This window comes from Epinephelus fuscoguttatus, linkage group LG9 (assembly GCF_011397635.1).
Source record: "Epinephelus fuscoguttatus linkage group LG9, E.fuscoguttatus.final_Chr_v1".
Taxonomy (NCBI): domain Eukaryota; kingdom Metazoa; phylum Chordata; class Actinopteri; order Perciformes; family Serranidae; genus Epinephelus; species Epinephelus fuscoguttatus.
This window is the reverse complement of record NC_064760.1, coordinates 33,821,430-33,837,382: the sequence shown is the minus strand read 5'-3', so window position 1 is coordinate 33,837,382 and position 15,953 is coordinate 33,821,430. Positions and strand designations below refer to the sequence as shown.

The following is a 15,953-nucleotide window of genomic DNA, read 5'->3' as shown; positions in this document are numbered from 1 at the left end:
TCCTTGCGTCCTTGAACATGGCTAAATGTCACAAGGGAGCAGATTAGAAACATGAAGCTGGAGTTATTTATAGCATTGGATACACAGTATATAGATGAGGGAACATTTTCCTTGATAATGTTTAACCTGCTGTTACTATATTTCTCTGTAAGTGTTGTAGGAATTCTGTAAGTGAGATAAGAGTGAAGGAAAGAGGAGGAAGGAGGGAGGAGAGAGAAAGATGAATGCAGTGATGTCACTCCGTCCCACTCCTATTCAGTACAAATGCAGCAGAGCAGAGCTGAGCCTGCATACCACTGCTGCTGACGACTGCTCTGATCCCACACAAACACACACACACAAAGGCACACTTCACTCACTAACGTCACACACACTCATCATACCAGACTCACAGAGGCGCTGAAACTCAGAGCAGTGCTGGGAGATGCAACCGGCTGGCAGCCACTGAGTAAGTCCACTCTCCCTCCTCTGTCCTTTCTCTCTCTCTGTCTGTCTTTGTTGTGATTGCCATTCTACGGCCCGTCTGAGTTCATTTATCTCTCACACTTTCCTCGGTCGCCGTGAAATGGCCAGTGTTTTCTCAAGACTGAGAGACTTTTCAAACTTTTCTCTCAGTATGCCATGCACATACCTTTCTCTCCTCTCTCTCCCTGCCTTTCTTTCTTTTCTCTGCATGTGAGCGGAGGCAGAAGCAAATCCCAGACCTATTTGCACGTTGGCGCAGAGCCAGGCGTGGATGCCTTTATATTTGAATAACAGAGCCGAACGTGTGGATGCTGATCCTCATTTACTCCCGGTGTGATTTCTGTTCTCTGAAGTGTCTGTGTGGGTTGTTATTGTCTGTGAAAAAGTTTGGCGTGTTTGTATCTAGAATTTAATATTCCTCTTGTGCTGCCATGCCCTTGTTCAAATGCATACAGTTAATTATAGGAGCTGTTATGCAGGTACAAGCCTGCTGCTCAGAAGTGTGATTCTTTTACTGAAAAATTGAGCAATTTGCCTCTGAGTGGGCTGTTTGGTAGTAAATCTTCAAGTCAGGTCCAGTTTATTTGTACTGCTCTTAATCACAGAGTCTTAAAGGGTGTCACTACTCCCACATTGTGAAAGAATGAATGAAAACACCCTTAGACAATGAACAAGAACATGGATCACCCAAACCTTACTTGGAAAACAATTGAAAGAGACTTGAGAAGTGCTGTACAGAGCTGGTGAATGAATGGATGCTGGTCCTGAGACTTAGAAGGCAATGAGACTGTGTATATTTAAATTAAATGAATTGAAATTACAGCAAGCTTCAAGTCAAGCTAAGATGTTAAATGTGTTTTTGAGTGTTTTTGGGTCTAGTGTGTTAATATAGTATGTCAGAGTGGAAAAATAATTTTGGTCATATAGCTAAGGTTGTGCTGAAAAAAAAAAGATATCAAATATTGGCATGACAAACATTTTTTTATGTGGTATATAAAGGCAAAAATCAAAAGTATACAAAACGGCCAAAAAATAGCCCAAGACCCTGAAGGGTTAAAGGGGAACTATGCCAATTTTCAAAATGTATGTTATTCCTATGGCGTAAGACAGTCGAAAAATATCAGCAAACATAAACAAATACTAAAAGCCAGAGCGCTTAAACTGACTTGTGTATTATAGGGTATAAAGTGGAGCTGCTCCATAGACGATGAATGGTGAAAGGTATTATAGATGACACTGAGAGCAGCCAGGGTAATGTTCTGAGTATATGGGTACATTTTCTGTTTCAGAACTGACAACACTACAATAGAATAAAGCTAATTTTGCTATTAAAAAGGAAACAAACATCCTGTGGGGCCACAAAATCAGTCTCCCATTCATTGTCTATGGAGCAGCTCCGGACTTTATACTTGATTACATCACAAGTTTGAGACTCACTTCTCTGGTTTCTGGCATTGAGAGAGAGGAGTAGGAGTAGGCCATGGATATAATATACTGGAATTCTTAAGTTAGGTGGTTCTCCTCTTTTAACAAGGTACAGAGATTTATGAGCTGCTGTGTTATTAATAACCACAACATAATTCATTGAAAGCATTCTTATAATGAATGAAGAAAGATGCTCCTTCCATGTTCTTAACCTCCTCTATAGTTTATAGTTTGTATTAGTCTTTTTAGAATTTTCTTAGCTTTGTACATTGAATGTTGTTTTAAAAATTTTCACAATTTTGCATTCACCCCTTCATCACTTGTTAACGGCAGATTATAATTGTTTTACTGCTCAGTTTCAACAATAGACCTATTCAAGTCTAGTGAAAGGTTAAGTTCAATGCTAAGGTTCAACATCTGCCACACCTGAAACACTAACCAAAAGCGTGATATTTCCCTTTTGTCGGCATCCACTGATTTACCGTAATATTAGACTGCCCTCAAGTGCAGATTGGCCAACTGTTATCACAGCCACGAATCTTATTGGCTCTCGCTCAGCAACTCACTTTTCCACATCTTTCAAAAGTGTGTACAGGGCGGGGACTGCTTTTAAACTGTGTGTTGACATGCACGTTAAGGTGGAGGTTGACCTCTGGGATTTTGCTCTTGGGGACTTCCTCACTGAGTTATAACTAAGTGACAAGCTGTTGATGTCTATCTGTGTCACGTGGGCTGATAAAGTGAAAACAGTCACAGAGGTGTGTGTGTGCAGGAGTGTGTGTGAGGGAGAGTGACTGTTAATGCAAAAATTCAAGTGAACTGTAGCTGTCGCCTACTCTCTATCTGTGTCTGTTCACCCTAGATAGCGCACAGTCATTAACGCCCTTTGTGTGTGTGTGTGTGTGTGTGTGTGTGTGTGTTGACATACTGAACCTGCCCCTGTTTACCTTTCAGTGTTTGAAAGCACAGCGCCATTCTCTTGCCTACTGTATGCAGAGTAAACACTGCATGCACACGCACACACACACACTACATTTGGCATTGTGGCTTATTTGCCTCGGGACTATTGTGTTGTGCCAGCCAGAACAGGATTGAATGGAGGGGAACTAAACAATACAGTAGATATAATCTCTCCCTCTCTCTCTCCTGTGTAAAAACCACTGCAGCACCCTTCAGAGCTCAGTCGATCTGGACACACCGTGCCTTCACCTACAGCGAGGCCCGACACACTCCTACAGCACAGAGGACGAACACTTGACAAGATACAATACAGTGACCTCCAGCAGTTAGACGGCACCTGATCCCACATCCTTCACAGAAAAGGGAACCTGACTCTGGGACAGGAAAAAGGAGCGATCATACCCCACCACTGAAACACGACCCACTGGACGGAGAGACAGAGGGGCTGACGGTCGTCTCTGACACCCGTGGACAAGAGGCAGGATGCTAGCCAAAATCCTCGAGGACATGTGGGTGGAACCCGAGGTGCTGGAGGCCCTCAGCGAGGAGCAGAAGAGGATCCTCTTCTTGAAAATGAGAGAGGAGCAGGTTCGCCGCTGGGCAGAGCGGGAGGAGAGGGAGGAGAGGGAAGGAAGAAACAATGAGAACACCAGGCCAAAGAAAGGTAGAGTCCAACACTGGCTTTATTGTACTGGTTACACTGATGGGAAGTAAATCGAGAACTCATATGTCTCATTCCTTTACACTGCAGTATGAGTATGATTGGCAGTAAATCAAAAGAGGAAGACACTGACTAAAGTATCAACATAGTTTTGTACCAGGAAGGAACAAGGTTTCTGGGAAAAGTCGCATTTTTTTTTTTTACTGGCAACTGTAACTTAACAATGAAAGGAGGTCAAAGATGCAAGCTTCCCTTACATGGCCTTATTTCTTTACAGTAAAACAGCAGGGTGTCTCAACCAATGACAATGTACTGACTAAATAACAAACATTTTTAATTACCTGTAGCTTAATCAGACATTTCTAACATGGAAATATGGTTTCAGTTGTTGGAAAATATACTTCTCTACTTCCTTGCTGAAGTTAAAAGTACAAGATTAAAACCACTCTCATATCTGTCCGTTCAGTCAGTGTAAGGTCGCACCCTGCAGCAGGTTATCTTAGGTTTAGCATACACAGTAGACTGAGAACAGCTAGCTCTGTTTGAGAGAAACAAAACCTACCTGAACACCTTTAAAACTCAATAATTAAAGGAACTGAATGTGACATTCAGGGCATAGGCCTACCTATGATTCAGAGTCCAGGTTGGGATTTTCTGCACTCTGCTCTCAACATGGAAGGGGCTGAGCTGGCAGCTAGTCGCTAATGGTGCTAACTCAACAAACAGAGCTAACAATGGCAACAGTGCTGACAGATAATGTTAACTTAGGGGTAACTGGAGGTTGGGTGCTACACTTCTGCAACAACAGCGTGGGTCAGAACAGCGATATCAGCAATTAGCTTGCCAGTGGGATACACACATATTGACTCACATGCACTAACATGCACGAGTGGCTAGACCACAACAAAGAACAGAGAAGCTCACACACAGAGGTAGTGTAACTTAATTCTCTAGCAAATCATAGCAAATATTAGTTTTCTGCTATATTAATACTCTAAATGTTGTATTCAGCTCCTTTTGCATGATTTTTCTTGTTTATTCAATCCATACAAAACTATAAAATCGATAAGTTAACCACTGATAAACTGAGATGGCAGCTTTAAATTAAATTCCTGTATCCGTGCCTCATGCGTTTTGCAACTGCTCTGACTGCACATGTATACCATTTACTACCATTGGCGCAGCTTGCAGTGGTATATCTTCTGTTTTAGAGTATCTTTGATTATTTACCAGGCCTATTTCTTGGGTGGGCACAGTGACGTCCTGGAGTGTCTATGACGAAGCAAGGCTAGTTTCTCCCCTGTTTCCAGTCTTTCTGCAAAGCTAAGCTAACTAGCTGATGGACTGATTGAGTGATTGATAAATACTGCTTTAATCTTAGTTTGCCTTCTAAATATGTTTAGTCTCAGGGATGTTGCTACCATTGATCCAGACATTTTTATATGGAAGATCTTTAAATTTGAACATTTCTTGACAACAAATGACTTTTTCTTCCCTGCGAGATTTACATCCTGGTCGTGTGGAGACTAAGACACAGCATTAAGGGTGATCATCTTTAATGGACACATAATTTAACAGTGGAAATAAATAAATAAAATTTAAATTCTTAAATTTTAAATCAGGAATCCCCACAGATTTTGGTTACTAGTCAAAAATGTCTTTGGATGCGGCTAGGGGGATGTGAATGTACGACCTTAGTATTTTTTTCCATGTATGCCTCATGCACATATCTCAGACATTTTCTAAGAAATCTGCATGGAAAGTAATTACTATGTTTTATTCATTATTGCACATTATGGGCAGCATATATTTCAGATTTTATAAAAATGCACAGTCAAGCCCTTTCACAACTAATTAATGACCAAAATCTCCTCAGCTCTGAGTGCACATGATACAAGCTGTGTAGTAACACCCTCTCATGTTACCAATCTGATTAATGTGTTGAAATGACACCCAAAGTAATATAGTCCACAGTCTTTTCATTGCTGTGTCAGTGTCCCTCTGCTCTACTTCTCTGTCTGACTCATTTCACCCACCCCTCCTCCATTTAAGGTGTTAGTCAGACTCAGTGAGACCCGATCACATCCCCTGGTTCTGCTGCACAATGAGTGTGTGACAGACAGCCTCCATCAGCGCCGGTCGAATCGTTCTACAGGCTGAAAGCTAAATAAGATTGAGTAAGCCCTGTGGTTTGGGGCGTCGCCACACTTTAAATCGCATATTAAGTTACCGTCTTTGTTTACCCAATCTGTGCCATGTCACCTGAGAGTGGCCGAGTGTGTTATGTCTGTTTGAGTTACACAACGCACAATCCAGTTAGGGATCTCTCAGTCTTTGTTCGCTGTTTGCTATTGTTGGAAAAGACTTCTGTGTACATACAGCCCTATAAATGTCACATAAAACACAATTAAACATTACATAACTTTACGATGAGCTGCATCTCTGGTTAATTTGTAGGTGTGGTATTAATTAAAGCAGACATCCCAGTTCTTGTAAATGGCCTCTATGTCTCGTAATCAAAGTTACATAACTCTTTATGTAAACATAAAGGTGTGTTGCACCCACAGACCATGATTTATGTCAGAGAGGGTCTTTGGTAAGGTGACATCAGGCTGAGACATTAGCACAATGTAGCCTTATGTGTTGGGTGACAGCACACAAACACAAGTCATCCCCTAAAATATGGAGAGAAACAGAGCCGCCTTTGTTTGATTGTTTCAAAGAAAGAAATGTATAGTGGGTTCACTGTTAGGAGCTGATTGTCTCTATGGACTCCTACAGTATCTGTTCATTGAGCCTACTGCAACTTTTAAAGGACAAATCAGAGTCAGCTTTACAAAAGGAAAGAAATATACAACTAAAAACAAGGACAACAAAGCTTAACAATGGTAAAAATATGTATAGATATAAAAATAAATCTACATTAAATCCCAATCTGCAGAAAGGTGTTGTTGTACAGCTCTTTAACAATTTGAAATTCCCAAGCCACATCCCAGTCAGTCAGTGATGTCACAGCAAGTGTTTCACCTTGACAAGGTGTCATGGAAAACAACTGTTATCACACAATCTTGAGTAGGATTTATTTCTGCCTCCTGAGTCACGATTAGATAACAACTAAAAATACCCTGTTAATGTAATGGAATAAATGTTAGGGGATTTATTTCTCCATACTATGCACTGACGATTAACTAATAAAAGAAGATACAGCACATACGTAATCACATAAGTTATTAATTTACAGTTCATAATATATATTCATAATATATATATATATATATATATATATATATATATATAATATTCATAATAAACAGTTCATACTACCTTTCTCCTCTGATAATTGATTGGTACGCACAGCAACTTTTCTGTCTCTGCAGTCTCTGAGTCAAAGAAAGACTTAATGTTTAAAGCTCCCTCTGAATGGAATAATCTACATGTTTAAAATATTTTTTTTCAAAAATGTCCTGTCTTCTTACTATAGGATCAGTTGTACATGTTCATAATCACACAATCTACGATAATGCTTTGTAACTTCAACAGACGTTACAGACATCAATAGTTTTCTATAATCTATGAATGAACGATCTCCTGATTTATTTGTCTTATTTTAAAATTAATTAATTGTTTTTTTCTTTGTTTATTTGTCTCATTTTAATTATCTTGATGTTATGTTTGTTGTTTTGGTAAATGTTTTGTCTAACTGAGCTTTCATCACAATATTGTCACAGAGGACGGCCATGAAAATTAGATGATAGAAAATTTCCAACAGTAAATTATGAATATTTAAGGACTGTAAAAGAGTATTGCTCATCGTTTCTGTGAGTCAGCGTGAAACAAAGCTAAACAAGATGTTTCCAGTTTAAACTTTTGAGGGAGTTTCTGTTGAACCGCCTCAGGTCAGTTTCATGCTGCCTTGCTCACTGACAGGAATGAGGTCACCGCTACTACCTACTTTTCTTTCCTTTTGCAGTAACCCCACATTGTTTAAACAGTTTTCAGTATTCTGCCATTAATTGTGTTTTGCAATAAGAAACAATAAATTTACTCTGATGGAAAGACAGAGAAAAAGAGAGAAAAAGAATAAAAGAGAGAGCTCAAATCGGGAATAGTTGAACAGTGAGAGACCGAAGTCCATTGTGTCAGCTATGAGGTTTCCTAAGCTCTATACTTATAGGACAGCACCACCTTCTGGATAAAAGCCAGAATAACAACTCATGAGACAAGTGCTTTTGACAGAATATTGTTGAGACAGAAAGCTTACCCATTTTGTTATTTATTTTCCTTTTCCTCCAGCTGACAACAAACATGTGAGATGGCTGCTTGGTCGGGACGGAGACGTGAGCGTCAGTGTGATCGGAGAGATGGATGAGTTCAGGTCCTCCAAACTCCTCCAGAGCCTCATGAACAACAGGTAACCACAAATAAACACAAAGAACTCCTTTAAAAACATAACACTGTATCAGTGATGATCAATTCTTGGCATTTTGGTCATTCACCTAATTGTGATTATGAAATATAAAAGCAGACCACAGAACAGCAGCATCTGTGTGCTGGCTGAAGCAACTCAGAACCTCTTTTAACAGCAGCAGGTTGAAGAGAACGAAGTGTAGTTGATTTTTAATTAAAGTGGAAATAGACATATTTTTTGCTTCATTTTATAAGTGTGAAATAAATATTGAGCGCATAATGTAATGGCTATACAATAATGACATCATCAGTGTTTAGACTGGTTCCCTACAAGTCTCACTTCCACTATGCAATTCTTACTGCCACCGCATACGATCTCCCAGGAATATGAGAGCTTGATTTACGGCACAAAGGAAGTGCGTCAACCACTGCACAACTGAAACAGGAAGAGGATATCGCTTCTTTTGTCACAGTTGCAATCCATAGCTATCCCAAGTTATTGAGGAGCATTACTGTAAGGTCTTTGCAGTTATTATCCCCAGTGGTGGAAATGATGGACGGTGGATCCATCGAAGTATCTGTGGAAACTGTGGTAGTTGCTAGGCTCTGAGGAAAACAGAGAGCAATCCAATTGTTTTGACGACAGCGGCGCCAACAATAATATGACTTGGATACACCTGAGGGGAAAAAGTTGAGAAGTTATCTGTTTCTACTTTTATGTGAAAAAAATGAGGAACTGCTACTTTCACAAAAGGCGTGGAATATTAGACTGTAAATTTGACTAATCACCTCCATGTCCACCCATCACATGCTGATAACATGCTGTTGCAGAGAAAATCTAATTCATATGGTTTCATTTGTAAGATTTAGAGGCATATATATATATATATATATATATATATATATATAATTTTTTTTTTTTTTTTTTTTTAATTATGTTTTCATTAGTTCATAATGACCAAAAATAAGAATTGTTGTGTTTTCTTAACCTTACAATGAGCTGTCTATATCTGCATACAAAGCGAGCCCTCTCCATAGAGTGTATAGAATAATGGATATAGCAACCACGATGTCACCCATTAGTTTGTGAACTCCTGTTTTGAAGCCTCAAGTTCAGCATTTACAGCAATCATCGTCTTGGTTTTTTGTGGCCAGAAGTGACCATATTTGGACAAGAGGGTGGAGCTGAGAAGGAGTGAGGGGTTGCACTGACTTATAAACTGTAGTGATGCCTCGTGGACAGCCTGTCACTCAAGCAGCCATGCCCCTGAACATGCGCACCTTTGAGCCTTATTAAAATGTAAACTTATAGTTAGCTATGTAAAAAGTCACCCCTGCACAGTTGTCATGAAGGAGGAAATTAGCTACAGAGACCAAACCATTTTTGCACTAGGCTGTGAACATGTTTATTTCTGCTGTAAAGTCTAATATTTTAACATGGGGGTCTGTGGGGATTGACTGGCCTCCGGAGCCAGCCTCAAGTGGCCATTCAAAGAACTGCAGTTTGTGGCACTTGCATGTTGGCTTAATTTTTCAGCTCCGAATGTTGCACCTTGGTCCTCTCTCTTGGAGTCCACTATGTTGTGCTACAGTAGTCCAGAATGGACAAATCAAACATTGGCTGTAGCTAGGGCCATTCGCATTTTCGTGTTTTTGCATCCGCCGCCATTATTCTCCTAGTTCTGCAGCCTCACCGCTAGATTCCACTAAATCCTACACACTAGACTAGATCTTACATTTTGCATTTACAAAGGCCAAACTAAACTAATTCAAAGAATGATAAACATAAAAGTATTGTCCATAAGAGCACATTTTTTCAATCATGGAAATATAGGTCATCCTCGTGTGTTCTTAAACCAACACATGAGAACATCTACCTTAATAAAGTCTTCAGTCTCTTCAACAGATGACATAACTGTGATTGACTTGAGATAAGATCAACAGTGAACTAAAGACTTTCAGTCAGCTAGTCTCTGCATCCTAATTGGATTACAGAAGTTATTTGCCGTATGACTAACTGGAGGATTGATTCAAAGGCTAGGATGGCTGTCTCTGGGACTAAAAATGGACGTCTTTGTCTTCCAGAGTCCACAGTGATAATATGAATGGCATCCAGACGGTGGACTTGCTGCCAGGAAGAGAGGCCCAGCAGCTCGGCTTTAAAGAAGACGTCCAGCTGTCCCTCACAGATGTTAGCGTGAGTTCATGTGTTTGTATGTGGGTTTAAGGTTTGAACGGTGAGATGAACAGTGTAGCAGAGTCTTACCATCAAATCATGTCTCATCTAAATTCAGGATGACTCAGCTTCAGCACACGACCAGTGGTCTGAGGAGGACTCCTGCAGCACTGACGACGACCCCAAGGACCCTGCGGAGGACAGCGGCGGTGAATCAGGCGGCAGCTCGGACAACCTCAGCAACTGGACTCATCACTGCAGGCCCCATCTTAGTAGCCATGGAGACCGGCCGCTGCTCAAAGCCCAGCTGTCAGACGCAGAGAGGACCGACACACGGGACAGAGGTAACAAAACAAGAGAGGAGGGAGAGAGATGAACAGAAGCCTGATGAATGTGTTCTAAGAATATGATGAGTCATTTACATATTCTGATTAGATATATGTAAAGGTAAAAGTACCACCACATTATAAAGTACGTGTTAAAGTCCTGCATGAAGCCCCATTTTAACAGCAAAAGAAAATCAAAAGAAATCGTTAGGGTAAGATAAACTTTATGTAATGAAAAAATGAAATACAGGTAACAAATACTTTGTACACCCACCCTTTCGAAGTGTTATAATATTGATTATTGGATTATTAATGCAAATGCAGCATGTTAACAGAATTAAATGTTGTTGCTGTAACTGTTTTATATAGTTTTTGGTAGTTAAATCTACAACATGGCATCATATTTGTCAAATAAATGTAGTTGAGTTCAATACTTCCCTCTGAATGTCGAGCAACATAAAGAAGCGGAAAAAAAATGTCTGTGCAGAAACACCTCTATTCACCTTCTGTCTGAGCGCCTGATTCTTTAATCCCCCTCCAGAATGTGCTCTGATTGGTCAGTGTTTCTGAGTCTTCTCTATCTGCACTCTTGGTGTCTCTGCACCGTCATTACAGTCAGAGAATGAGTGTAAAAGAGTATAGCTGCACTTTATACCATGAAAAGTCACTAATAAGATAATAACATGTTCCTGTAGGGATATATCCCAGACTGGGGAGAAATCAACAAAATTGGCAGTGAACATTACATGTTTCCCTGACGTTAGCCTGTGGCTACATGTAGCTGTGTATGTAATGCAATCGCTTACAATAGCGTGCCTGGAGCAGATAACTACATAAAGAAATCTGTCACAGTCTGATGTCAGAAACAGAGGATTCAGTACCATCTGACGCCTGAAGTTTTTGCTCAGAGGGATTACATTAACATGCATTTACCTCATTATTTGAAACCTTAGCCACATTTAATATAAACATCCGACATTGAAACATTATATATAGATGACAGAAAATAAGAAAAAGCATAATAAGTGCCCTTTAGGAACCTCAGAATTGTACTGATTTACTTTCGAACACTGCATCACAAGTTAGGTGTCAGAAACATCAGCTACCTGCTGACTGGTTATGGTCCAATAAAAGCATGTATCTCAATTTTCAGTTTATTTCACAGATAAAGATTACATTGTCTTAATTAGTTTAAGGTTTGTAAGATAAATAAACTGTTTGAAAACCCATCAGATTATTTGAAAATGCAATTTCACAAAGTTTAAAAAGGGCTGTTTTTATTTTTTGCTAGTGATAACAAAGTTTTACAGAATAAAGATTATTTGTATTGGGAAACTAGAGCTGTTGACTAAAAGGACATCAGTACTGAATAGAGTAAATTATTAGACTTTCAGCTCGGAGAGAACTTTTTTTTTTAACTCTTTCATGAAAATTGTGACTAAACATTCAGCTGGTCACGGATACATGGACAGTCTTGTGCACTAGTGTGAAAATGTAGCTGTCAGTTAAATCAAAAATGAAAAAGTACATACTTAAACATATTTCAAAAAATAAAGTATCTAAACATAATAAATAAACAATGTCTATAAAGTCAATATAACTTAATCAGGGGCTACAGAAAATAATTATTTAATATATAACACTGTGCATTTGCTTTTTTATTTGTCATGAGAGTTATCTAAAATATTAAGATGTGGGAAAGACTTGCAAACACTGGGTTTGTTATGTAACCCAAAGGTTTATTATTATATTCAACTTTAGTGATGATGTCTGTTGGCATAATTGTTATACCATGTCCAGTCTTGTTCCAAACAAACATCTCCCTGTTTCTCCAAAACACAAATGAGGAGGGACGGTGACAAAACACATGCGTAACTGTTTCTGGCTCAGCTCCACAAGAGATGCATTTAACATCTATGTCAGTAAATCTGGGGATTATTGTGTTAGCTCAGAGGAAACACTGATTTTAATATACCATGTCATATTCCAATTTTGCAAACTCACATTGCTGCTCTCTCCCTTTTTCAGAGATCGTGCGCTGTGAAGAGACAAAGTCAGACTATGGAAGCCGCGTGGCGCAGCTCAGGAAGGCGTTCGCAGATGATCCCCACAGCAAACCACCTGCCTACACCAAACCTCCTCTACCTGCCAAACCTGCTCACCTACAGATGAGAAGCACACCTTTGATCCAGTGAGACTGAAGGTGTGTCCAGCCTGTTACGAGACGACACTGTGACTCCACAGAGGCAGAGCCTACTGTACTGAGTGTGCCGAAAATAATGGCTCAGTTGGACACCCTTGATCCAGGCTGAGGCCACTTACACTGGCGGAGAAGGATCCTTACTTGAACCTGAGCAGTGAACTGAGATACACTTTTGTTAGGCCTCCATTCACGAGCCGACCTGCAGACAGAGAAACGTCTGCAGGGGTGGAGTGAGAGAAAGACTTGAAAGCTTTTCAACTGAAGTCAACCTGAATGATAAAATGAAGCAGCTTTGATGTTGCTGAGTTCAAATACGCTCACATATTTTGTGTGATTGACAGGCAGACGCAGAGAGAGATGACCAGACTCACACAGACTATTGACTACAGGTGGAGAAACACTGTGGTTCATGTATTAAATGAGTGTTAATGGTGTTTTAGTATTCAGAGGTCATAAGCAGAGGTTACTGGGAACTTAAACATGTATTCGCTTTTTAGGAAAATCATATCCAGGTCCGTTTGTGATGTTCAAAGTCTTTAAACTGTTTTAAATGTTGTCCATGTAACTTGTCATTGTACTGTTTTAACACCACTGACTTCATCCACTATAACAATCACAATGGTGCAGGGTTTGGGGATAAAATTAAAGGACTGAATTCATGGTCAACAATAAACAGACTGTAACTATCTAGTGGCTTTGTCTTGAGGGTGTTTTTGGAGCACTTTACAGTTCCTTTTGTCCACGTATGAACACACACACACACACACACACACACACACACACACACACACACTCACTGATGAGCATTTATCAGTAGCAGTTTAAGGTTTCAGTGTCTTGCTTAAGGACATTTTGAGAAACCAGGAAATCAAACCACCAACTTTAAAGTTATTTTTATGTGAATGAGTAACCAGGGTATAATGGCATCACAACTGTGATCTAAAAAGATTGTGGGAATCAGTCTAGTATTTGGACAGTTTTAATAATGCTATGGCTCCAGCACATTGGATTTAACAAGAAACAATAACTATGAAGTTAAACAGCTGATGCTTCAAACTGAGGGTGTTGACATCCACAGGAAGTAAGGTACTGTAGCTCTTTATCTATTATATTTATACTTTGGTCCGAATGTCTCAACTACTATTGGATGGATTACCATGAAACTGTATACACAGTACAGACTGTATATAAAGGTGGATAACGTGACAGCTCCCGAATAGTGAAGCCAAAACATCTCCATCGCCCTCAGGTGACTGACTGCAGTATAGGTCATAAAGCCCGCCCTCTCTATGTTAGCGGATGGAACATGGGGCAAACTAAAAAATCTGAATACATGTCAAATAAATTTAACTTATAATTTCATTAGATAGTTCCTATTGCGCTGATGTTCAAGTGTTCATTTTTTTTCACAAGTTTGGTTTTAATTATTTGTTTTATGCTATAATAAGGGGTTTGACTTCATGATTGACAGCTGTGTGTGTGTGTCCATTGCTGTGTTCACAATCAGTGGCGCTGCTCGCTAATGGTCAGACAGGTGTATGGGCAGGAACCTGATCTTGTAAGATTGCCGCGTAATGTTATCATTGTGCTCTGGCTCCAAATGATGTCATCAGCATTGGTTAGTCAGCAGCAGTATCTGGGATATTATGGCTTTATTTTTGTACAGTGGGAGGAAGTGGACACATCGACCATCTGTACATACAGTTATTGGTACAGATGTTTATGTTACCCAAAGGATGAATAAATGCCACTTGTAAAAAAAACACTTGCTGCACCTTTTTATTGTTGCCAGGCAACCACCCTATCACCTCCTACCCTAAACTACCCATGTAATCTATCTGTAGTTATTTTAGTTTCATTTATTTGACAGTAATTAGTAGCCAGTTATTAAATTAGACGTGCAGAGGGTAAAGTCGTATAGCTCTGGGTATCTAGCAATCCCTACCACCAGTTTCTCCTCCATTGTTTACCAACTGTGAACTTGTTGTCATAACCACCACAGAGGGCCCACCTTTCAAATCATCAGACTGGACAGTACAAAGAAAGCAGAGGTGACATGGGGTGCTTTTCCACTCAACTCGAGGAGTTCTTTCAGAGCACTCCATCAAGGCACTCGAGGCCCTAGACTGTATAAAAGAAGTGGACATAGTTACTGTGACATCACCCATTGGTTTGTGGACTACTATTTTGAGACCTCAAGTTTGGCATTGTTAATGTCACCACCTTGATATTTTGGAGGTACTGTAGAAGTGACCGTATTTGGACGTGAGGGTGGAGCTATGGGATGGATCTGACTGAGAACCTGAGGACACAACTGTGGTAGCGACTTGTCAATCACAAGGTAGCCATTGCTTATAGTGTACCCTACTTTATTACCTATTTTACTCTAAATGGAACAGTAATTTGTCAAATGAACATCATTCTGTATTGAAAAAGACTTTAAACTAGCAGTTGAAACCATAAACTCATAAGGAAAATGTTTACTGAGGTAATAAATTCAAGTGAGAAGTAGAGTCATTTTCATACTGACTTCTTTTTGCAACCGCTGAAGTCGCCCCCTGCTGGCCATTAGGAAGAATGCATGTTTAAGGCACTTCAGCACTGGCTTCACCCTTCAAATCCAGAGATAACCCCTTTATGTTAGCATGCTGCCATTACCATTTAGCTCAAAGCATGACTGTATACTTTTAGTGTCGCTTTACAAAGTTCAGTGATTTTAATGGATCAAAAATAATGAGATAGATAAGGATAAGCTTTAATGACGTTATACAACTTAATTGACCTTGTAGGTTCATTCTTGACCTTGGAAATAGCAGTTCTCATCACAAGGTCTAGTTAATTGGTTTTTCAAGAGCTATCATCCAAATCTCACAACTGCTACCATGTGACTGAAAATACTCCCGTGTTAGGATAACACACACACACACAAAAAAAACATCTTCATGACAACAGAAACAACAGATATCATACTTGTGGGTGAATGCTCGGAATACAAGGTGATTTTTTTTTCTTCATCAAACATCATTTAATATTTGTTATCCAACTTTGTTAGTGTCTGAAGTCTACGACACGCAGACATCAACAGACACATCCACTGTTAGCATCCTCACTTCCTGCTTGTTCTTGGGCCTTTTCCCTTCAGTCTGGACTTCAGTTAGTGAAACACGTGATCATTTGGACTGAGCCAGGGGACAGGGCATGGTCAGGTGACAGACTTGGCAAGGCAAGAAAATTACACTTTTTCTCCCTTAAAAGCGGCCATGTTTAACCTGATGACTAACCTGCATTGTGATCAAATTGGAGGGAGTGTGTATAAAAAGAGCTCCTGTG

General features: G+C 39.8%; 1 protein-coding gene across 1 annotated transcript; it reads left to right on the top strand.

The window, feature by feature from the left end:
* Positions 1-272: 272 nt before the first annotated feature.
* Positions 273-13,313, top strand: zgc:92242 (uncharacterized protein LOC436899 homolog). The gene is made up of 6 exons (XM_049585579.1): positions 273-448; positions 3,057-3,514; positions 7,805-7,922; positions 10,004-10,115; positions 10,213-10,438; positions 12,449-13,313. The coding sequence occupies exons 2-6, from the start codon at positions 3,334-3,336 to the stop codon at positions 12,613-12,615; spliced, it is 804 nt and encodes a 267-aa protein (XP_049441536.1). The 5' UTR covers positions 273-448; positions 3,057-3,333; the 3' UTR covers positions 12,616-13,313.
* Positions 13,314-15,953: the final 2,640 nt, after the last annotated feature.